General features: G+C 39.5%; 1 protein-coding gene across 2 annotated transcripts; it reads right to left on the reverse strand.

The window, feature by feature from the left end:
• Nucleotides 1–1,180: 1,180 nt before the first annotated feature.
• Nucleotides 1,181–24,473, reverse strand: ptdss2 (phosphatidylserine synthase 2). Of its 2 annotated transcripts, XM_034878179.1 has the most exons (14): nt 24,219–24,473; nt 23,223–23,571; nt 18,093–18,194; nt 16,597–16,679; nt 14,580–14,647; nt 12,898–13,032; nt 11,703–11,753; nt 10,112–10,225; nt 8,044–8,162; nt 7,602–7,716; nt 7,134–7,279; nt 4,941–5,126; nt 4,239–4,252; nt 1,181–2,850 (listed from the first exon to the last, which is right to left on the reverse strand). In XM_034878179.1, the coding sequence occupies exons 2-13, from the start codon at nt 23,447–23,449 to the stop codon at nt 4,240–4,242; spliced, it is 1,359 nt and encodes a 452-aa protein (XP_034734070.1). In that variant the 5' UTR covers nt 23,450–23,571; nt 24,219–24,473; the 3' UTR covers nt 1,181–2,850; nt 4,239. The 2 variants fall into 2 exon arrangements, with proteins under 2 accessions (XP_034734070.1, XP_034734069.1); XM_034878178.1 differs by lacking the exon at nt 4,239–4,252.
• Between the last annotated feature and the right edge of the window lie 915 nt (nt 24,474–25,388).

Genomic DNA, 25,388 nt, shown 5'->3' on the forward strand with positions numbered 1-25,388 from the left:
GGGGCGGCACCAAGCGTGCATTTAGAAATCTCACCGCACGCAATTGGATAACACTACAACCAATCACAACAACACACGGAGTGACGTATCCAGAGCCCCCTACGCTTAGCTACCAGTGGAGCTAACTGGTAGATTAAACTGTCATTTGTTTAGCCTGCCTCTGGCCCGCCTATATCAGATACACCGATGTGATTGGTGCAGCTCAGCTACAAGAGTATAGATAATGAGCAGCATTACTCAATGCCAGAGTAACTCACGGAAAAAATTCAAATTGTGCTCTCGCGTAAACTCTGGGTTTCCAGGTTAGTTACAGCCTGGATGAGCATGCGAATGAGCCTTGCTGAGATGGCAGACTTCAGATCAGTGTTTATGGCAAATTCAAAGTAATGCATGACGAACATACCCTCTCATTTGAACAGTAGATTTTGCTGTATTACATTCACAAAAAAATGACTATATCCTTAAACATCAGCCTAGTTTACAACAGGATAATCTGGATTTAGGTTCACAGACATCTTCTACTTTGTCTTCAGCTATGTGGTATGTGACCACTGGGACACAATGAGGGACACAGACATTTACAGCTGACTCTCTGACAGCCACGAGACCTGAACAGGACAAGACTAAAGCGTTCTGAGGGACATGTTCCAGAGTGGATCACAGGTGTGCTACATAGTGTAATTTTCAGTTGGACCATGTTGGACTTAAGTGTAACGCTAATCTTTGGTAGCATTATGGAAAGTTCAGAGCACATGAGGTTCTATCTAACTATTTTGATTATTGATTAATCTGCAGATTATTCTGCAAAATACGGAAAATTGCCATTATGAGTTTAATAGTTTATATTTAGTTGTCCTTGGTTTGTCTGCACAACAGTCTAAAATCTAAATATACTTAGTTTACTACCACATAAGACAAAGAAAAGCTGAATTACCACATTTGAGAAGCCGCAACCAGAGAATGTTTGGCCTTTTAGCTTGAAAAAAAACAAACACAAACAATGAATCAATCGTCAAAATAGTTGCAGATTAAGTTACAGTTGACTAATCGATACCGCTCTACATTTTGTGACTTTTTTTTTACTGATGAGGAAGTCTAAAACTACTGAGAGGATTCAATATTTAGACTGAGAGACAATCATTGTCACAGAAATAAGGGAGTTAAGGTCTCCATATTCTTCACATAAGGAAATTTGGTTTCAATAATAATTTGCCTTTGTAATATAAGCATTGTACGCTGACATGACTGATCCCGATGGCTTTGGGACTCTGCTTTAGTTGAAACGAAAAGAAATCTAAATGAGGTTTAACAGCTGTTTGAGTGGCTCATGTGTGTCTGAGTGGCATGTATGGCTTTAGCAAGAATGGGATCTAAGCTTTGGCTTGGTGCATGTGCAATATGGCAAGCGCACAGAGCTGGAACAGGATGGTTCTCTTCCCAAACCAAAAAACACCTAAACCTCAACCATCATCACCCCCCCCCCCCCCCTTAAGAAAAGGCTGTATTTTTGTTTCAGCTTATTCAGACACTGCAGATCATATTTTGACCCAATTTAAGGGTCAAATATAAAAACATTAGGCATGCAAGGAATCCAATATTAAATTTACATTCTGATGTGACTGAATGAGCCATCAGTCTAGCCTGTTACAGTTGAGGAGCACATGTTTGTAGCATAGTGTGATTGTCATGGGTGTTTTCATTAGGGTGCTGCAGATTTCTCACTTCCTCGGTTCACAAAAATGAACTCAAGTAAAATCTAGTGTTCATGTTCGATTTACCCTTAAGAAATAACAGTAGTGATAACAAAACATCTTCAAAAAACACCCAAACTATACCCCATTTATAATGTATAATAAACAGTTAAATAATTTGAATATGGTACATCTCCTTTTATTAAATTAACCTGTCCTTTTTTAAAGAATGAAGCCTGAAGGACAGAGGCTTGAGCAAGGATCCCGAAGCGGTTCCAAGGACCTCGATGCTCATTGATCTCAGGAATGAAAACCCTCAGCTGTAAATAATAAAGCTGACGTTCTCTCCCACATGTAAAGTAAGTAATAATTATCAGTGACCTGCACCTAAGAAAAAAGTACTCTGTACTGTGAAGAAAAAACATGAACTAAGCTCTGAACATCAGTTACCTACACCTCATTACTGCTCCGAATACGCTCCCTTTTCTCATCTGAACTGAACACAAAGCTAATTTACAGCGGCGGACATGTTTCTGACGCAAACATCTTTTTTGCTAAGACAAAGTGTGCAGCTGAGAAAATGGAAAAGTGCTGTCATTGGATCACTGTTTCCCACCTTCAACTGCTATACTCTTTGATTCAGCATTTTCCTTTTTCCCTTCTTAAACCAAATTTCCGAAGTAATGTATAAATAACACAAATGTATCTTGTCCTGGGTAACTCCCCAAAAGCTCCTAAAAAACCTCCTGTATGAGGTAAATCCATGTAGTACTGTAACAATAACTAGACAATGCACCAGATGAAAACTGCCCCCCTTGCGTCTGTTGACTACTTAGTTCATGTAGGCACAAATAAAGTCTACACAGCACATACATGTGTCCATCTGTTGGCCTCTACATGTTTCTTTGTGTCACAACTCTCCAGTCTTCTTGTTTTTCGCATCAAACCTTGTCCTTTCCCCTTCCCTTGCTGCTGACCCACGAGTTATGTCTCGCGTCTCCCCTCTCAGGACTTCCTCTGCCGCACGGTCTCGGAGCTGCCGTTGAGTTTGCTCCGCCCAGACGGGACGGCTGTGCCGACGTTGCCAAGTGGGCGCTCCCGGTCCGAGGGGACTTCCTGTTTGCGTCGACGGGTCTCTTTATAACGGAGTGTGATGTCACTGTGAGAAGATCAAAAGAAAGCACATAATATTGAGAGGAAATCAGACACAGGAACTCTTCCCCCTAACTAGACTCTGTTCCACTGGCTTTGCTTGCCATTTGTCCATTTCTGAGTTAAATACCTACCCTGTCTACTTTGTGGGGTAATAACATTTTAAACCTCACCACAAGGATAAAAAGATGACACTTTACCTAAAATGCAATTATCTGCAGGTAAGGAAGCTGTTTTTAGTTTGTTTCAGTCTGTTCATTTCTTGAAATAACCCATGAGCCCTGACATTATACAACACAGGAATCTTTCTGCCATGATGAAACCTTACCAAAAGTCAACACTGAAAGGAGAACAGACAGGGATGGATGGGAGAGGGTGTGTGTGGAGAAAAGCCCCAAGTCCGAGCGGGTATAGAGCAGTTGGCCCGGAGCACTATACCCGCTCTATATATTATCTGGTGTGTTTTTGGCTTTACTTCAGTGCATAATACTCTAGGTTCAGTTGTGAATAATGGATTAAAATGTCTAAGCTGTCTATCTCTCATACATGTGGCAGCCCTGGTGAAATACCATTTATGTATGCCAGATCAGGAGGAGGGTCAGTCCGACAACAGCCAAGCACCAAAACTCTTCAACATCAATGGAGCTGAAGTGAAACATCCCCACAATACTCACCTAGGTCTGCCGATGCAAATGCAGCATGTTGGATGAGGGAGAGGGACACACCTAAACCTGTGCAACCGGGTCAAATTGTATTTGCAGATAGATCTTTGCTGGGTGTGTTTTAAGTTGGGTTTGCAGCAGCAGCGTCGTATAGTCACATTTTTCGAGAGGGGATGTCAGGCTATGGCTTAGGTTTAGATCATACACAGTGTAGATTATACGCAGAAGTGTAAAACATTCTTTAGATCAGCGAGAGTAACAATGACATATGTATATGTCTAATCTTTCACCCAAAAAACAATGATGCTTAAAGTATCAAAAGTTATCTCTTGGGGTAAAGCTGACTTATTTGTAACCAAAGCAAGCTAAAACAAAGATTTAAAACTATTTGCAAATACAATCATGCCGGTCTTTCTGACTATACCATGACATGCTTTAGTGTCTGGTGTCCTTGATGCACTGTACTGTATGACTGTAGGAGGTGCACAATGAGAGGTGGGGGATCTCATTGGCTCTCATCATAAAACTCACCACAGTAAAAAAAAAAAAAAGATGAAAAGTGCCATGCGGGAGAATATCTGTGAGTAATATCTGTGTGTAATATCTGTCTTGTCTAGAGGACCCCAAAGATCTTCTGAATGGAATTCTGGATCCACGAAGTGATGTATTAGATGGGAAATAAAACAAAATACAACACGGCTGGTAGAAGGGAGCGCCTCTCCCCTATACCTACCTCACTGGACATTACTGCTGAGCATGAGCAGGAAGGAGAGAGGGAGGGAGGATGGGGAGTAAATAGATGAGAAGCTTAACATGCTGGGACATGGCAACGCTTTACAGGAACACTACTCAAACCAAAAGTGACCGCTGTATGGAGGTCAAGAGGAAAAAGACAATCAAACAGAGGGCCTATGGATAACTAACAAGTTACAGAGTGGGATCACGTGCACAGTAAACCATAAAATTCAATGGATTATTGTGATGTCATTTATAACAATGCAACCGTGACTGAAAACAAATAGTTATTTATTAAACTGCAAAAGCCAATGTTACCTGACTGTAAAACAGCAGTAGTGTGGCTATATTGATTATAGTCTCTGTATTTAACTAATTACTGTGTTAAAGGTTCCTTTATAAAATAGCAATTTGACCCCCAATGAAAGAACAAATGCTATTATAATCTGTCAGATATCAACTGAAAACTAAATCGAGATTATTAAATCTCAGCGGTATCTCATTAAATTTCATCGTTGCAGACGAAGGACTATTTGCACCAAAATAATGAATTTACATGATCATGAATGCACAGATTTTTACCAATTATTTTAGGCATTCCTGTCCTATATCTGTAAAGCAGCTTTGCTGTCAATATTCTCTTTATTCCCAAGCCATTCACCTCCTGCTCCCCTGCCCAGAAACCCACCCCACTTCTTACCGGATGAAAAACCGCCATAGTGTCCAGGTAAAGATGAGGAGGATTCCTAAGAGCCAGCACTGCATGATGAAGAAGGGGATGGGCAGCATGATGGTGTTGGGGTCATACTTGACCACTATGAGGAACTCCGTCACCGTGATTGCTGCCACCAGCCACGCCTGCTGGCCAAGTTTCTTGTAAAACTTCCTGTAAGGACAATCCATAAAATTAGCCTGCTACATGTGAATGCCGCGGGATGTCAAGGAGCTAATTTTGTAGATAGAATCTTGTTTCCCCCCAGCAAATACATTAGTAACAACAAGATTTAGCTAACAAAGCACTTTTGTGTTTATATGAAACATGTTTTAAACAGTTTGGGAAATCCTCCAATCTCTGCAAAGCTAGCATTAGCTCAAATGGCTGACTGAGTAAACACGGACCAGCAATTGTCTCTGTTGCTAACAAGCTAACATTAGTAAGCTCAAGTTGGCTGGCTGACGAAACAGGAAGGGACTAGAAATAGTCTCTGTTGCTTTATTTTTTTATTTTGAGAGTGTATTGCAGGTATAGGAATACTGTTTGATTTTAACTTTTATTTTGTTGTTGACGTTGTTGTATAAAGCAATATTACACTCGAGGGTATGATTTAACCTCCAATTATTAGCAGTTAAGTTATGCTTATTATATATCTATCTCATTGTACTGCTCAAAGTTACACAGCTGCCTGAAATGTTCTACACAGACACATAGTCTATATATAATACACTGAAAGCAGCAGCAGTTACACCCGTCAATTAAGACAAAGCTGATCAGTCATTTTTCCATACCCAGTTTACCTCCATTGCTAACTTAAACCAAGTACCTATGCTATACAACGTGGCCCTGGTCTGTTTTTGTTAGATTTGGTAAAGAATAACCATCTGTGTGACAGCTGGGAACTTTCTTCAAGTAAAGGACCACCATTGTTTGGCCTGCCATTCTTCACTGAAAACAAAACTGTTGTCAGTTGTTGAGGCAATGCAATTGTGTTTGCTTAGAAATGCTTGCCATACGTAGGCGGATGTGATAAGAAGCTTACACTAACAGAGAGGTAAATACACTCACTCCCTAAGCTGCTCTGAGGGTTTCCCCAACAACAACAAGCTCACATGCAGCGCATACTGGTACATCTATTGGCACTGAACTGGAAATGGGTTTTAATGGCATACAGGGATAACCAGCACAGACTGAACATCCATATACAATGTTTGTCAGCAAAATGTCCCTTTAAAAAACACTTTATGGGAATTATGCACTCTCAAAACTTGTTTTTGACCATTCATTCCCTAACTGCAATTTTACTTATTGTTTTTTTCTGAGAAGGTTGAACTATTTGGGGGCAAAAATCTAATAGCGATATGTCTGCCAGATATTGCGATTTTGATACGATTCGCGATTTTTTCTTAAAAGCTTAGCTGAAGTTCAATATTTACTCTGTAACAAATAACACATGTCATGGAGCATTATAACATGAGACACCATCAAAACTGCTCTATGGTCTTATGTATGATGAGAACATAGCATTCTCAGCATTTTTTGGTTTGAATAAGCTTGGGACATTGAATATTTATCACAAAAGCTAAAGTTATAAAATAATAAATAAAACAATTCCAATATAAAAAAAATATCAGCACTGTAAACAGAAATTTCTTATATGCCTCAGTTCAATAGCTGCATCCACATATTGCACCTTCTAAGATCATGTTAAATAAAAAATTTAAAAAGAAAAGAAAAAACTAAAGTCTACAGAAAATAACACTGTAAACAATCTGTGATATGTAACATTATTCCAGCATTTATCTTATGAAAAACAGAAATAATAAAAAGAGGTATAAAAATGTTACACCAAACATTCAACTACATTTCGATTAATTGCGGTTTTCACGAGTAGGTAATCACATTCTTTTATATCTTGATTTTAATTTCAAAATCGTTCAGCCCTGTTTCTGACATTTAAAACTGTCAGCACCAAGCACTTCAGTCAAACTTAGTATAAACTGTAACACAAAAAGACTTGGATAACAGCTGCGTGGTAAACTCTTGAAAAGTAAATCAGCAAGTTCTGAATGCAACAGTCTCCACAGTATGGTTTTACTCACTCTGCATGTGATCAACTTATGAACCCAACACACCCCTGAACCCCCAACCCGCCATCTTTACATAGCTGCTACTCACGGGTCATCCATGAAGTCGTAGATTTCCCTCATGGCTACGCCTCCTACATTGACAAAGAAGACCAGGCGAAGCAGCACCAGGTAGTGTTCAGGAGGCATCCACAACACAAACTTCAGGTAGAAGGTGTTCAGCTCCGCCAGGAGGAACTGGGAAGGGACGAGATAAAACAACATGGGTCTTCATTCAGGAGCACAGTAAAAAATTACAAATTTTAGGTAACTGAAGAGGACATTGCTGCACCAATTACGCAAGTATATCGCCATGTGTAGATCGTGACAAACATTTAGGTTAAGAAACTTAAGCAATGTGGACTAACGAGATCATATAGAGTATGTTGAGGACATCTATGATCAGAGTAGAACAGGTTTAACTTTCACTATTTTTCCTTTGTATTGTAATCTCTTGTTTGCCATTATTACAAAAAAGTCCCCTGTTTTGATTTAAATAAAAAAACGGAATATTTCTTACCATAAAGATGATGCCCAACACTGCAAGCCAGCGACGAAGGTTTGAAGCAGGCTTCCACTCAAACTTCACCCAACTGTACGGAGTGAACTGGAATGCTATACGCTTTATCTTCCCCCTGGGAAAGGACACAGCAGAGAAACAGCAATGTTGGTACTTCATTACTCCTCTAATTCACTTTTTTCAAAGGTCAACAAATAAGTTCTGTCAAAAACTAATTAGTATCTATAAACGTCAACATTATCCATTATCTCTTATATTTGTCACTTAATAGAGACAATCCGTACAGAAGTTAGAAAAATACTAAGCATAATTAATTTTTGTAGTTTCAGATACAGTATAAGAGTAGAGTTCTAATAGGGGGTTAATCTTATTTTTTGAATGAATACAATTTTGCTGGAGAAGAGTAGTAGTTGTTTGTAGTGCAGCGAGTGTTAAGTCATACTTGTATGTAGGAATGTTCCACAGGCCCTGCCACTGGTAGGGCTTCATTGACAACCAGCCCAGGGTCTTCATTCCACAGTAGATCCCCAGACCGTTACACACCAACACATCCATGATCCACTAGATAAACATAACAATTTTATGAAAGGGTACAAAAAATAAAAAAGGTCTAGTAATGCCTACACAACTGTGATCCTACACAAATTTCTTAGATTTGACCTTTTCTTAGGACGTGTGGGTGTGTACAGATCTTCCTAACTCTATTAGTTTTGTTGAACTAGGAGGGAAAACTCACACTTCAGCACTCTTTTAAGACTATAGTGTTTGGTGACATTGGTGAGAAAAAATCCTGGCACAGCTCCTCACACCTTAAACCTGACAAAATGTCTGTCAGACAGAATGAAATGAGAACATCAATGTGTGTGTGCCAGGCCTGGTTTTTAATGTACATCATAAGAATTGTTTCTATGTCTGTTAAAATTATATATATTTACATGCTATTATGTATAGCATGTAATTGGTCCGTTGTTAGTGTGTAATAACTTCAGAAACTGCCCTTACTTTCTATTGACGCAGTCTACCTAATATGTTTGTACAGTCAAATTTATCCTCACATAATATCCCCACTGTTTAAGTAATAAAAGATTCTTATCATACAAACAAATGACCACTTAATTGCTACCATACATCTCCACAGCAGCTTTAATTCTGAACAAGCGGGCATATAAAAAACATATGTGGCACAGTGCTACGCAACAAATGACAGCAATGGTGAAAAGAGAGAGATTCAGGGACACCTGTGTCCTGACAAATCTAATCATCGGTGGAAGCGTTATCTATTGACTACTTTATCGATCAGAGATGTTGAGGACAACCAAGAACACAATGACCATGGTACAAACATGCATCAACAGCTGATTAAGGCGGATCTTGAGGATCCACTGGCCAGATCCCATCAGCAACAATCTCTGGCAAAGAATGGGCCAATAACCAGTGGAAGAAGAGATCAAGAGAAGATGGAGATGGATTGGACATACATTCCAGAAACAAAACCAAGCACCACCAGGTAGGCCCTTAGATGGAACCCTAAAGGTACAAGAGAGGACGGCACAGGAACACCTGGCGAAGGGACATCGAGACAAAAATCAAGCAGCACAAGATGACTGGGAAACAGCTGGAAAGACCAGCTCTGGACAGAAGACTATGGTGAGCTGTGGTCCCAGTCTGTGCTCCATGAAAAGGAGCGATAGGCGTAATGAATGAAATGAGCAGGCATCAGATGCCAGGATATCAAAAAAATACACAATGCTTCATTAACTCTTTATGTAGGACAATGCACATTATATGTATCACTGTACTGTAGATAGTGCTGCACAATTAATTGAATTTTAATCACGATTTGGGCTTACCAAGATCAGATTTGCATAATCAAGCAATATTTTAAAGCAGCATTCCGTTCATAGAACACTGTGAGTTTTTTGCAAAGTCCATCTACCGCTCCGTACACCACTGTCTGATCATGTGCCAGTCAGAGTTGTTCCCTGCACCACGCAGCTTAGTGTCTAGATAGAAAGTCTCAGAGGACAGAATAACGTGAGGAAATTCCACAACAGATAGCAGTTGTCATACGGCGACACAAGTTTACTAGTAAACGCAACAAGTTTCTTCCTGAGGCTATTTTGCAGAGACACGCTGTGTGGACTTGCCGGACCCTCCTTTGCAGCGCTGTGGAGGGAGGTCAGGCAATGCAAGACTACCGGCGCCCCAATCCTCTGATGTCTGCATCTGGTCAAATATAATGCAGCTATGTTTTTGGTTTACTTTTACAAATGTGTTGTATAACTGTTAAAAATTGCAACCATGGCTGTTCTTATGGTGACTCAAGAATTTCCACCAACTACAGACAACAAATAAATACATTTCAATAAACCTGAACACCTGGAGTAACACATATATACACTATACTGGTGTTTGTTTACTGCAGCATATTCATATTTAACACCATTCTGAGAGCAAGCCTGTTGATTCTTAGGTACGCAAAGGTGAGGAGTGGTAATATGTGTACGTACGTGGTCCCACCAGCACTCTGAGAAGTTAGGTAACTGGTGCTCCAGGCTGTATTCCAGGAACTCAAACATGACGCTGATGATCATACACATCCACCAATCCCGAATCACCAGAGTCTGATGGGAAAGAAGAGAACAAAAGGGGAGGATGAGTAAGAGGAAGTGAATGGTGTGGAGTGGGAGGAGGTCAGCAAGATAGCCTAGAAAGAAACTTAACATTTAGAGAGTCTGACAACAGGGAGCGGACAAGACTGGGAAGGAGTTGGAAGATTTGTGAGGCATTTCGTTTTAGAAAGAAAAAAATATTTTTTTTAAAATATGAAACTACAGTGTCATTATTGAATCATAGAGACAAGGAGAGGTAAAGGCTATAATAGGTCTATGTGTGTGGTTAACTCAACTGCAAAATGCAGTAATAGATCGCTATCTTTGTTTCGTCTCAATTCCTGTCAGGTCTACCTGGCAAAACGGAAAGTCATGCATTGTTGCTATGCCACCTGGGGAAACTAAGTGCCGTGATATCTGACTGTTTGAAAGCGTGTAGCTTAATACTAGTTAGGTAGTAGTCGGATGAGTCTAGTCCATTCATGATGTGGATGTAAAAAGACGTGGAAAAAGGTGGGCACACAACAACAATGCAGGATACTAATTTAAAAATCAGGGACAGAGGAGACAACGGATAGAAGGTAAAATATTAATCAGTCTCTCCCCAGACTCATACATTGGCATAAAAAAAACTACAGGGGGGCAACAGAGTATGCAAACTTGCTTAGACAACATAGGGAATGAAACGGAAGCGGGACGGGATCCAGGGCTCTTTCTCTCTTTTTTTTGGGGGGGGGGGGGGGGGGGGGGGGGGGGGGGCTGTCAAGTGTTCGAGACATGCAGGGAGATGGGGTGAGAGCAACAATTGGTTCCCGTGTCACACTCTAGTCGGGTTGCGTTTTTCCAAAAGTTGACTTGGTCTCAACTTTTTTGCCTCTGGATTTTTTTGTGTCTCCCCCCTGCAGCAAACCCTGCCGCAGCCTGAACGCACCACCCCCATTCAAAATGAATGGAAAGACGGACGACGCAGGCTGTGTGATGGCAGGCTTGGTATTAAGTCTGTTTTCCTTTTTTGGGTTGCTTTGCAGTATAGGCAGCTGCTGACAAAGCTGGAAAAGAAACTTTTTTTCCATCATAACAATCATTTGGAACACCCTCTCTCTGAAATTACCTGTAATCGACCAAAGTCTTCCATCACAGGCTCGATTTTCTAAAGCCTGAGGTGCGAAAAAGTCTATTTTTATTGCGGACTGCTTGAAGTACAATATGCTAAAAGGGTATTATCGAATTTTTGTTGTTTTGATGTTGGATGCTCAACTGCATTATATGTAAATCAATTAATACACACAGGTGTATAGTTCTGTTATGTTAAAGCTTTAGTGCGTAACTTTTTGATATTAATAAACGTCTGTTACATTCAAGATTGTGCGCGATCACGTAAGGCTTGTATCATGTGGACGCACCAACAGTTTTGTTGTCATTACTAAGAATTCCTCGTGGGGACAACAGAAACTACGAACTATAGCTTTAAATCTACTTCCATACATACCTTGATATACCATCCCAGGAAGTGAGCTGGAACAAAGCCATCCATCTTGTCCTAAAGAGACAAAACAACCTGTAAATTTAACAAGATTCAGATTCAAGTCAGCAATAACGCACAATTTATCAGGCATGTCTAACCATTTTCTGACATTTTATAGACAAAAAATGAATTGATAAAATAATCAACAGATTAATCATTAGTGAATATAATACTTAGTTGCAGCCCTACTCCTAACTACAATTATCTGTAGTATATATTCTCATTAAGTACCATATCTATTCATGTTGGTACCAACCAGAAATGAGCACACGGAGTACTGAGACACTGAACAGGACAAAACTTAGCTGGAAATTATTAGCACAGAAATAAAATGCATCCCAACCAGTTTCCCATTGTGTTTTCTTTTTAAACAGCTTAGTTCAACCACATAGCATGTGTAGTCATTTCCTTCTGCCTAGTTATTTAGCACATTTTAGTTTGTTTGTCTAAAATAGTCTACAATTCTAAATCTTTTTTATTTTTTTCTAAACATGTGGTCATAATTTGACATTTTAAAAAGGTTATTCACATAAGTTGCCTGTAATTTAGTGGAGGATGTGGTGAATTTGACCCGCTCTCATAGACTGAAATGAGGCCAACAGTAGAGATGGGTCTGGGTCCTCGTGGCAGCAGCAGCAGCAGCAGCAGCAGCAGGCTGCCTCCCCAGGGGGGAAGAAGGCCTGGTTCTACTGACGGGCTATAACCTTCACCAGACACAAACCTCTGGAGCCAGTCAGGACACAGTCAGACTAACTATGAGTTTGTGTGTGTGTGTGTGTGTAGGAGAGAGAGAAAGAGTGAGAAAAAGCAAAGGAGGAAGAAGCAGGGAGGGAGAACTATTGTCATGCGAAGAATGAGTGTGTGCCTTTAGGCTGCCACACTATTTGATATCTTGGTCATTTTGTGGTACAACCGTACCACGATATAAATAAGAGGACCAATTCGCAAATTTCACTTCTTGGAAGGTGGCTCGTTACTTAACAGAGAGTCAGCTTTCAATATGAAAATTAATGGTACTGCATATTCAAAATATGTTTCTAACTGAATAACATAGCGTTTGCCCCCAATGAAAAATATTCACTATTAAATTACTTACTTTAAAGTCATAAACTTTAAAAAGAAAAAAGTGCATGGGTGGAATCAAATAAAATAGTCTTACCCAGATGTTGTGGAAGGGGTCGGTGGTGTTGCCTGGGTCGTAAATGAGGCAGTTTCCTCCATAGTCCCGCTCTGGGAGTGGTACCCCAAGCTTGGGATCAATGTACTTCATGAACTGTCTTCCATCATGCACCGTCTGGATAACAGGGTGAGAAAAAGTATTAAAAAATATCAGTGCCTATTCTCCCTAAAAAGGAGCTTTTATGGAGACCATATCAGAGCCATATCGAGACTTAAAGGTGTATGTTGCGATGCAACTTTCCACCACTGATTATGGAAAATGGACATATTCAAAATATGTAAATAAATAAACTGGTGTAATTATAAATAACTCTAATATTGTCAACTGCTCAAAACAACCATCAAAAAAGCTCAAATAATTTTTTAACAATAAATAATACTTTTTCATTGCATATCATATACAGTATTTGCACGAAATGTAAACAAAATATAGATTAAATACCAAATATACATAATCTAGTCAATCTTTTTTTCATATAGAACTTGTAAAACTGGAAACTCAAGTTCTAATTTACGTGTTTAAACTTTCTTTTAAGTTGTCAGGTTGTGTGTCTCCAAAAGAATATATTTCAACTTTTAGCCAAAGGATGCTGCATTTCAAGACGGTTTGCCAGCCACAAAGTGTTTCTATTTTTAAAGAGTCTGGCTCAGAAACCTTATAATTTAACTGGGACAGAGGAAAGAGGCTTCCAGGGTTCCAGATGTGGGAGGATCAAAGCAGAGAAAGTAGCAGAGATTGGAGCAGACCTCTGGACAAAATCCTATATTTTGGCCAGTGTCAAGGCCTGTTTTATGATGTGCTCTCCATGCTTTTTCAGGTTGTAGATACTTTGCTTTGGCAAAAATCCTTGATTTAAACCAAAAGGTCAAAATTGACTGTTATGTCACAGGAGTATTGCGGCCTTGTTCTGGAGACTGCATTACCAAAATAGGTCAGAACATCACCAAAAGAAGAAAAGCATGTGGTGTAAATGACATACTTTGTGTGCATCTGATTGCTATATGGTTTACAGCAATGAATGTTTTAATGTGAGTGTTTCAGCACCTCAAGGCATCAATATTGTTAGCAGCACACTAGACTGGATCAACGGAAGTACATTTCCAGGATAAATGACTGGATGTCCCTCCTCTTCCGCTCTATGTGTTGCCTTTCTCAAACTCTGTTTGCTTTGAAAAAAAAAAAACTAACACAGACTTTGAGCTAGCAAGCTTCACGTTGAAAATAGGGTTCTTTTAGAGGAATGATTGTAAAGATTTACAAGGAATAAGGAATATGTTTACGGCCTTTACTATCTATCTGGGACGTTTTGGGACCGATTACCGCGGATTTTACTGTGGACAAAATACACACAATGTTATAATGGTAAGAACAAATTACGTTTAACCATGTATCCAGCTAATTTAAAAAACTCACAGTACTGTATAGTGTGAACAGTTAACTTCATTTTATATTGTATGTGGCGATTTCTTTTGTCCTTCCCAAAACTATTTTGCAGAGCCGCTGTTGCTGCATCCTGTGAAGATTGTGGTTGGTTTAAAGAAATGCAATCAAGTCAGAGCTTTTTTACCTCTCCTCCTAGAATGTGTGTGTGTTGTAGCCAGTCCTTATTCCACAGTGCTGTGGAGATAGGTCTGGCAAAGTAAGACTAGCAGCACACCAACCTGGAACAGGATGAAGATGAGGAACAGCTCGTAGACGACAGTGACACAAAGCCAGAACCTCCAGTATGCTACAGAGAGAGAGAGAGAGAGAGAGAGAGAGAGAGAGAGAGAGAGAGAGAGAGAGTTGTAGCAACAAGTTACACTGGACATCAATGTGTCCCTTCTAAGAAATGAAAAATTAAAACATGTTGGATGGCATCTGGGAAGTAATATGACTTCAGTTTAAAGATTACACATGTTATGTAGGCGGAATAGAATCTAAATGAAGGTTTATTTTGTGTTGAGTACCATTATGTCTGTATCTTTCACAAAGACCATGGTAACAATCCTATTTAATATTGTAGTATATACCCGAATCATATCATTATCAGTTAGTAGTCAATATGTTTTTTTAGTTTGTTTTCTATTACCAAGAGTACAGTCAAATTCAGTAAAAATTTTCTACTACAGTCATTAGGGTTTTTATCGGTACCATGAAGAACACTTGCAACCGCTTTATTGACACTCCCTGTGACTCAAACAAAACTGCAGGGACAAAGTAGTTTGCTCTATCCGCACCTCTGCGTGTGTGTGTGTCAGAGCTGAGCTCTTCTCTCTGTCAACATGCAGAGAGGACAGAGAAGTATGGTCTCGGGACCCGAAATTTGGCACTGTTTGATTTAATGTCAATCGGCTCTCGGTAGCACCACCATAATTTGGCCGGTGCCGAGCTCGGTACCCAACCCTAACAGTCACAGGAATTGTAACTATGTTGCAATTCCTGTGACAGTCTGGCTTCCTTTCAAGTTTAGCTTTATCAGGAGATTTTTTTAAATAGTCACGTGGAAGGACTACTCGTGTCTGTGGTAAGAGTTTGAAGCTATAGTAGAAGTACAGTACCTTGTGATAAACAACCCATAAATGGATTAAATTCAACGGTCACTGCTATAGTAATTTCTTGTGAATCTATAAGATTATATCAAGTGTATAAGCTCAGTTAGCTGTGGAACTCCCAGCCAGACCCAGTTGTGAATCTAAAACTCCCTCTGGGCTTTTTCCAGGGCTATGAACCTGTAGAGTTTTAAACAGAACTGCAACACAGCAAATGAACTGGCTCAACAAGTCAGATAATATGACGCAGTCAGTTAACACACACAGAAACAAAAAAAACTTGTCTTTCAATCCACAAAAACAAAGGGTAAGAAGGCACAAGTAATGCAACAGCAGCAGCCCAATTTCTACACCATGTTCCTTCTGGAGTTAGTAAGAAAACATGTTGTTTAATAGATGACATGCATCTTTTGCATGACTGACCTTGTTGAAACCTTAAATAGCAAACTACTTTTATGAACTCTATCATTTAAATAGAAGGATTACTATTTAGGGTGCAGCAGATTTTTATACTATAATCACCGCCTTGCGGTGTATGCCTCTCAAGAATTCACTGTGGCCTTGGTATAAGGCCATGTAATGCTGACTATTATTTTATCTATTCATTTTAACTTATAAAGGAAAACTTACACCTGGAAGGGATCAGTTAATCCATTCCATAAAGTGTGGCAACCATTCCTGGACTTATATAACGATGTCTTAATCTAACGATTTGACTCCTTATTATTTTATTATCCATAGTACCATTATTGATATAAGCAAGGCATTTTATGCCTCTGTATATTTATATTTACATGGTGGTACTTTTTTGTCCGTCTGCGCTCGCCAGTCTCCGGGGAGGCAAGGGTGGATGTTGTGGGATGATTGTTTGTGTTTCTTGTTTGTTCTGAAGATACCAGTAAAAATAATTGAATGATTATCAATGAAAACTAGTTTGACATAATCTGGATATTGTTCAGAGTAGAATAAAACAGCTCTGCCAAAAGTGAACCTACTCAAATTCTTTAAAAATTGAACCTGCATTGCTCAAGATGTGTGCTGAAATCACAAATCAACCATCATTGCATTGACTGAGATACGTGGAATGAAGACGATTAAATGTTGCCATAAAACTAGGAAAGTTAGGTTTAGACTGTTCCATTCTTACCTGGATGTGGTCTGGTGAAGGGTCCATCCTTGGCTTGTGTCACTCCAAAACAGAGGAACACCAGAATGCTTGCCACAATCCCCCTACAGGACCACAATTAGAAAGGCAGAAAAATGCTATGTATGGTTGTGTTTCACTATTCTAATATTAAAATTGATGAATCAGCAGCCGCTGACCAATGCCAAACATTACTGCAGTGGCAAAGTGGAACTCAACATATTTACGCAGACAGTGAAGGCAGAGCTGTTTGATCTAATCATAGTGACATGACAGATGAAGTAGTCTGTGTTTGAGTTCATGTTTAGGAGATTATAACATTAGTTTAAGGGAATTCAATACAGGACTCTCACACCGCCTCAAAACTGACTGACTGACAAGTCTGATCGACGATTATATGGCCGGGTTGTGAAAATAATAAACCATCCTATTCTATCTAAATCTATAAGCACAACCAGTAGAGCTTTCCTCTCCAATACATATTTTGCCACAAACAAAACTAGCCATAACAAACAGAAGCAATTGCATGACCCACAGGTTTGTGGACTTTTGTCAAGCCTATGAAAAGCACATAAGGTTTTAAATATATATATATATATATATATAAAAATATTCATTTAGGGGTTTCAGGGAAATGTAGTCTAGTCAGCTTTCAGTACCACTAACTTCAGTATGACTGGGCACTAATAAGGGAAACAGGGTCACGCCTCAGTCATTTAGCTTTTGTCCAAGTCTCTATGATTCAGTAAATGTACTGCATACTGTTTGTATTGAAAGAGTGAAGCATAAAACCCACTCACTCAATCTTAATCTAATCCAATGGTTACCGGACATTCATGCTATCCCTTTTCATGGATTTTTCTGTGAAAAGCAGTGACTTAAACAGAGGGCCAGCTGGGTTCAAGGTAAAAGCTGCTGAAGGAGAAAGTGATTCAATTAGAATTGATGAAGTCTGCATCACATCCATGTTGCTGTGGCAGTTTGTCTTCATGCCAAATGGTGTTTAAGGTGAGATCAAAATGGGGGTGCTCACTGGCTGGTTTTATTATGTGACCTATTCATCGGGCGTTGAATGAGTGTGACATTACCCACAAAAGATTTACAAACACACACACAGACACACTAAAGGCCTTTTTTTTAATTTCACACACAAAGAAGCACCTCATTTGTAATCTGGTGGCTCCTCGGTACTAACCACAACAAGAAGACAAAGTGGTGGTCAATGTATGGTTGTAAGGGGCAATAAAAAAAACTAAACCTAAATCCAGGATGGCTCATTATCAAGGACCAAAATTAGAATAAAACCTAAATATTTTAGTGATGCTGATTACTAATAAAACAAATCTTCTCTCATGATAAACTGCTACCAAAGTTATTATCTCAAACTTCTGTCAAATCAACAAGCCACAGTGGATTAAGTGGATTAAGCTCAGCATGCTGGTTCCTGCAGGGTTTTGGCTTTAAGCTCACTGAGGAAGTGACGCGTCCAGCCGACTGACCTCTTAGTGTTGTAGGCAGTGTCCTGGGGGGTTTCTTCCAACAGCGTGACGTAAACCAGAGCACAGGTCAGAATGAACAGCACAGTCACAGTATGGGCTCGCCTGCAGAGAAAGAGGGAGAGCAGGGACAGAGAGAGGGATATTAATTACATTTGTTAAGAGGAAAATTCAATAAAAGCCACTGGAGGAGAGAAATGAATACCTGAGGTCACCAAAGGAGAATGTTTAGAAATACTAATGCACTCATTTGAGCTGAGAAAACATCAGTGATTGCAAAAAAAAAAAAAAGCTTTTTAAAGTGTTTTAATAAAGCTTTTAGACATCCTGTGCATGTGACAGAAAAAGCTTTGGCTCGAACAATCAAAAGTAAATATAGTAAAGGAAGTGGATGTGAGATAAAACAGATGAGGTGAAACAGATACCTGTTGAGAAAATGGGTTGCTTGAGCTGAAAAGTTACAAAAAGGGGGTGTAACTAACATAATAAAACATACACAATGAGGTATGGATTGTATGAGTCAGTTTGACATTTTCTGTCACTTAAATGGACAAATAGAAGTCAAAAATAGCTTTTGAGGACAGTGGAAACCTCAGCAGGGAGTATCTGGCCTGTTAGATTTATATTATTGACATTAACATATTATATTTGTTGGCTATAGGCGCATATCACCAAACAGCACGGAATAAACCTTGGTCTTTGTTGTACGACAGTTACACAACATAGTGGTTCAGATACATCCATGCTCAACTTATCAACTCAAGGGGCAAAGTTTTATTTGTCTACTTCCTGGCAGAAGTTACAGGAAATAACCCCGGGAATCCTCAATTAAAAAAAAGGGAAAATTATTACTTTTTTAAATGATTTTTGGCAAACGGACAAGGACATAAAGGCAGAGAAATAGTGTATGGTGGGAGCAATGGCAGAGTCCGTTTAAGGTTTATTATACTCTAGATGATCAGACTGATCAGACGGCCATTGGAATCAGATAAAATGTATTGTTATCTGGGCTGTGTCCCAGGGGTAGGGATCAGGGTCGATCAAAGCACGTTTTAACGCTTGACCCATTGCCTATAATGTGTTGTTGCCGAGTGTGGCCTAGCTGTTGAAAAGGCTCCATCGTGGTGCTCAGTTAAAACACTGACACCAAACAGCATTGTGAGCAAGTGACCTGCAAACTCACTGTGAAGGAAAAAATCCGCAGCCAGCACTGTCAGTTAATCCTAATGATACGACAACGTGCACTAATGAGCATTGTGAGCAGTGTTGCTTCAGGTTAAGACAAATATAAAACAATTTTGTTTGAATTTTAGCAACATGTTGCAGATGCACTTCAGTGTTTTGATTCACTATGCAGCACCAAACAACAGACAAAGTTAAACAATGGCTCTGTTATTCCCACTCTGCGCCCTGATTGCTAGTCCTCGCACAACATTACTATCCCGCGGAAAAGTGCGTAACGTTTGACGGCACTACCGCTGATTTTGGTCATTTATAGTTTCCAGATGGAAAACTTTTACGTTACTTGTTGCTAAAGTAAGGCTAACCGCTAACTGCAGCTGCCATCAAAGATGGATTATTAATATGGATTATTAATAATGTAATCGTAAGTAATGCACCTGTACAGCTCTTATTATTATATGGCTTATTTAGGACAGCAGTTTAGAAATTAATTAAACTCTGAAAGTGTAGGGGTGCCAAGTGTGACCGATACATGTTATGAGCTAGACATTTTACAGTTGCAAATTAAATTTGTTCAATAAGTGTTCGATAGTGGACAAATTGCAATGAACAATGGCATCTAAATTACCTGAAACATATCTCTCTTCAGCAATTCCTTGTTACTTTTCAACCAACATAAACGGATATTATGTGATAAGCTAAAATCAGACGACAATATCAGTGATGCTGTTATCTTGGATCCAGGCTACGGTTAAGACACCAAAACAGAGATAAAAAGGGCTGTGCATTTTGGACTTGTATTCGTCAGGTGGCCAGAAATACAGCAACATTTGGAGGCTCAGCAGCTGACCATGAACAGCCGGACAACATTGCTAACAAGTAAGCCTGAACAACTTTTAAACATGATAGTTTATGGTGGCTGTATATTTTGCAGCTTGTTTGGATGTTGTTTTCCCCCAGTGACCAAAATAATTATGAGTATAGCTTTTTTTTTTACAAAAAACACGTGTGGTGTAGTTTATTCCTGTTAACTCATCACACTAGCAATGCATAAACATGAAACCACGTCGCCGAGCATGCTCAGTGACGTTTGACTGACACAGCTCTCCAGAGATTGACACTGCAGTAAGTAAATTGTAACCTGGTTCAAAAGTATGGCTCTTTTAATGTGTTTTTAATACTTTTGGGACAGCAATGGAGGCCAATGGCACAGAGGCATTAGCTCTATCAGACTGTAGCTACACGAGCTATGGTCACTTCAAGGGACTGTATATAACACAACACTAGTCTTATTATTTAAGGGTAGCAACTTAATATGGCAATATAACAATGTGTTTTTTTTTGTTTGATTTTCAAACCCAATAATTATAATTGAGATCAATGCTGTAACCTGTCAACCTAAAGAATGTCACCCCTCTGCCAGCCTATTGGCTCGGAATCTGTCACAGAGACGGCACGCCAGGTCCTATTAGCATTTTCTCCCTGATCCATCTCCTTATCCAAGGGATTGGCAGGAGATACAGGGGAGGGCCTGGCTCCTCTATTCATCACCGGGAGTAAAAAGACAGAGCAGAAATATCAGCCTGGTGCAACTGAGAGGTAGGCTAAGATTAGAGCAAAATGTACCACCAAGACTGAGGTTGAACATCAAGATAAAATGAGCTACAGGTTTAAGACAGAACAATGGCCAGACAAAGCAGGCTGAAATAGCCTTATGTTATCCGACAGGGTTGAAAAATGCTTGACAAATACAGTTTGGGACTTTAAGAAGCTAAAAAATGTGACTTATATTTAACAGGACATGATCAATTGTCACTTTCATGTTTTTGCAGCCTCTGGTTTTGATGATCTCAATTAGTTAACAATCACTGGGTCATTGGCCTTGTGGAATCCTGGTATGAGCTCAATTTTCTTTAAGGGGGTGTTACTACCCTACTTTAAGAGTTCTTCTCCTTAAATACATTTAAAAACAAAACCTTTTTAAGACACAGTCAGTATGCAAAAAGCTTTCTCAGAAGCCTAGAAGAACTGAACTGTGTGGGCAGCAATGCTATTTAAGGAAACATCAAAAGTGGTGTGCCAGCACAACATTTTGTTTCATCGGTCTGATTTCTATATAAATGTCTATCTAAGCCATTCCTTTTGTCCTAACAAAAAACTTTCCCCTATCTTAAATCTGTGCTAATAAGGGTGGCTGCATGCCTCATGGTTACTCTCCTTTAACAACTAGAGGACGCAGCCACCAACAACAAACAGCTAGTCGGTGTATCTCTGTAACGCTTAGGAGACTCCCACAACGCGGCAAAAACAGCTTCTGAACTGACTTAACACTGAGAAATTCCCAATAAGCAACCAACATTTCCAGAGCCACTTCCTCTGTTTCAATGCTGGCATGTGGCTGACCACAGTCAGCGCTTAAACATTGTCAATTATTGTTTAGCCTGTGGTGGTGGTGGTTGGGATTAAATATTGTTACATTATATTATGTATATTATAACTGCTGAATGGCCATTTTAATGACTTATAACAAGAAGGAAGGAATAAAATGCTACACATATGATTCATAATGGCCACAGGTTTCCAAGGTGACCACAAGGTCAACATTGTGACTACAACAGATTGGGAGTGGCAACCTTCACAGCCATCACATAAGCCTCAAGCAATAAAAACCAGAGCTGGTTGTTTTGTGACTAAATTGAGCTAGCGTCAGTAAAGATCATAACAAAGTTCTGATACTATATCTCCATATTGAATATTGTTGGGTTATACTCAGCAGCCAGTTTATTAAAGACACCAAGCTAATACAAATGCAGTCTTAAACAACAACCATGCACTAAACCATGAGTCACAATCTTCAGTATGTGTTCTAACAGGTTTATAGAAGTGTTGATTCAACTGTAGTTTGTATTGTGTTGAATTATACGGCATAAACTAAGCGGATATTCTTGTTAGTCTACCCTAATTCATGTAAAAGGGGTGGCCACACATTAGAAACTAATCTACATACTGCGTGATGTTGGCTTACTTTAATACCTTTAATAGACAAACGTATCTTAGCATCTTAGTTCCTGTTAATGCCTCCATTTTTAGACTAACAGGAAACCTGGATTTCAAGGCTCTAACACAGTAGTGAGAAATTATCATTAGGGTGTATCCCTGGAAGGACCAGTCTCTTGTGTTGTCAACGATATTGAATAGCTTAGCAGATTCTTACTGTACCTTGCTTTACACACAAAGTAGAGATGAGACACACATAAACTTACTCAGGCTTAAATGTGCGACAGGTTGAAGGACTATGGTTGCTATGAAATTAAAGCATCTCGCCCATGCCGACATGCTCTGCCTGGTTGTGTGCAATTTATGTCAGTGAGTGCATACGGAACTCCCTCCTCCAGTAATCCCATTGACAGAATATCTGTCTGGACTTCAAATCTGTCGTGGATCTCTTTCTGCTGTAGGTGCAGACTGGGATATTGGCTTGTCAACAACAAGCTCTGCGCTTGGGTGTGCAGCGTAAGCATCCATAACATCCTGGCCAAAACACCTTGATAACGAACACCTTGCAGACCTTGGTGTTTCTTTCTACCACTTTGCATTTGAAGAATTTCACCAAAAGACATTTCAGCTTGATCTCAGACTAACTATTTTATATAGTATTTAAGTATGTGTATATTAAACGATTTTGAACAAGGTCACCGTATTTGTTGTGATTAATGGAGGTCACTTGGGCCTTCCGGTTCACCTTGAAAGCTATCACAAACCTTGTTCTTATGCCCTATTACTGCAGGACATGTTCATTTGAAGGATTGTCTTGTAGTCAGTGACGAAAACACTACAATTACCTCCAATGCTGCAGCGGCCAATATTTGGCAATTTATATTGCTGCAATTTATATTGCTGCAATTTGTATTGCTGCAATTTGTATTGCTGACATTGCCAGAAAGTACTCACCAGAAAAAGGTGTTGGTCCCGTCGTCATATACTTCACACTCCGTGTTTCTCCGATGCATGCTCTCCTTAGAAGTATGCTTCATCACATTAGCTTTGATATGTGTGCTGTGGTCCGGACAGTCCGGCTCGACTGAACCGTTGTTGACCTGCTCGGCGGCGGATGTGGCGCATTTGCCGGTAACGTTGATCGCGGCCACGCCGCTTTTCTTCGACTCGGGCTTGGTCATGGCTTTACCAAGCCCACTGACCTTGTTGCTTTAAACTGATGCTGTGCGGTTTGGTTTATCCCTCGGTTCTCCTCCCGTGCACTGTCATCTGCGTCAACCCCACCCAAATGACTGACAGCATCCTGGGGTGGTAGGAGGAAATGAACGTTATTAAGACAATAACGTAACGTACTCGGGAGGAGAGAATAACCTGTGAATCACGTCTCGCAGTTTAGCTATAGATGGTAACAGCACGTCACAGTACAGCAAATCACGGGACGTGTAACGTTAGTTTACTAGTCTTCAAGACTTCTTCTCTGACACCACCTACATCATACTTACATCAACGCATTTCTACTAAAACGAGCGGGGCAAGACTGTCAAGACAGCAATGGCGTCCCCTTTCTGACAGCTGTAACGTTAAAGTTATGTAACAATATTTAATTGATGGCTTTTAGGTGCTAAACAAATCACAGGAGTTAACTGCAATGCCATGAGTGGAAAGCCTTGATGTCAGACAGATTGGCTAACATTAACTGTGTTAGCTATTTTTATATGCAGCAAGCTATTCTTTGACCTTGGTAACAATGCTAAGTTAACGTTAACGGACAAGCTTGTTAACAATTAGCTAGCTAGCTAACCCGCGTAAAACTACCACTACTCGATACATTGTTTTACTATTTAGGATAGCTAGCTCGCTAGCTAGCTAGCGTTAGCTATGTGTTAGAAATTGTCTGTTAAAGTTAGCTAACCTATCCGTTAAATGTAAGCTACCATTAAAAATACTAACCAGTTGGATTTATGGGATTGAAATCCGGATAAGTTCTGGAGCTGCTAACGCTACATCAGTACAAACGTTTGGAATCCGTGTTAGTAGAAAGAAAATCAATTTAGAGGTAAACTGTGTCACGCTTCGCCTGGAGACTGCGTCTACTATAGCAACAGACAAACCGCTCTAGACCATACACTGTGCAGGCTACACTCCAGACACACGTCACATGGGCACGGAGTGTGTGTAGAGTCAAGGTAACAGCAGCAACCATACCAAATCCGGTATATGCTATTCATACTAAAAGAGGTCCGTTTAGTGTGACATGAAAATAGTTTTATTTTGAAATCAAAATCTTTAGATCGGAACTCTAACTCCTGCAACTTTCCTAACTTAGTTACATTGACAGTCTGACCGTAGATATGGAACAATGGCCTGACCAACCGGTATGTGGCGGGTTTAGCAGAGGACGCTTTGTCTGTTACAGTTAATTAATATATTTACGTAGGCTTTATATCTATGGTAGTAGTTGATGAATTGATGTTATCTTATTAAATTCCAATGCAACAATAGGTTTCATACAAGCAAATGCACCACAGTGCGTTGTTTAACGGATTAGTACAGTTTAAGTAATTGTTTCAAAAGCCGCTGCTTTGGGTAATTTGTATGTCGTCACTTCCGTTAAACCTAAACCTCAGTCCTCCTTAGCCATGATAAATAAAGAAATAAGCAAAAATATGAATAAGAATGCATTCAGCGTTTTTTTACTATAACAGACTAATTTAAAAACAATTATTGTAATAATTTTAATAGGTAAGACATGATGAGCTAACTAGTAGTTTGATAACAAAACATTTCTAAAAGATAGTAGTCACGTTGTCCATTGCAGTCGGCTTCTGGATTAATTAAAGAGTTAAAACCGAATGTTGAATAAATATATATATAATATTAAATATAGTATAAACATCAGTCAATACATGACAACCTGGTGACCCAAATTTTGTTTTTATTAAGGCCTCATTACTGATTTATAAAGCATTAAATGCGTTATTGACCATTAATAAATCTATTAGTTATAGTTAGTTTTTATGATTTAAAGTTGTAGTGAATGTTTTAAAAAGAATATTCAACAACACCAATGTGGTGGCCTGGTAAGCATTAGTAAATTGCAACAGTTACAGATTTACTGTA

The sequence above is a fragment of the Etheostoma cragini genome, chromosome 8, assembly GCF_013103735.1.
Source record: "Etheostoma cragini isolate CJK2018 chromosome 8, CSU_Ecrag_1.0, whole genome shotgun sequence".
NCBI lineage: Eukaryota > Metazoa > Chordata > Actinopteri > Perciformes > Percidae > Etheostoma > Etheostoma cragini.

Coding starts and splice junctions, on each gene's coding strand:
- ptdss2 (XM_034878178.1), bottom strand. CDS start 23,449: ATGACCAAGCCCGAGTCGAAGAAAAGCGGCGTGGCCGCGATCAACGTT. Junction 7,717..8,043: donor TGGAACATTCCTACATACAA/GTATGACTTAAC, acceptor GTCCTTTCCCAG/GGGGAAGATAAAGCGTATAG. Junction 2,851..4,940: donor CTATGGCGGTTTTTCATCCG/GTAAGAAGTGGG, acceptor ATCTTCTCACAG/TGACATCACACTCCGTTATA.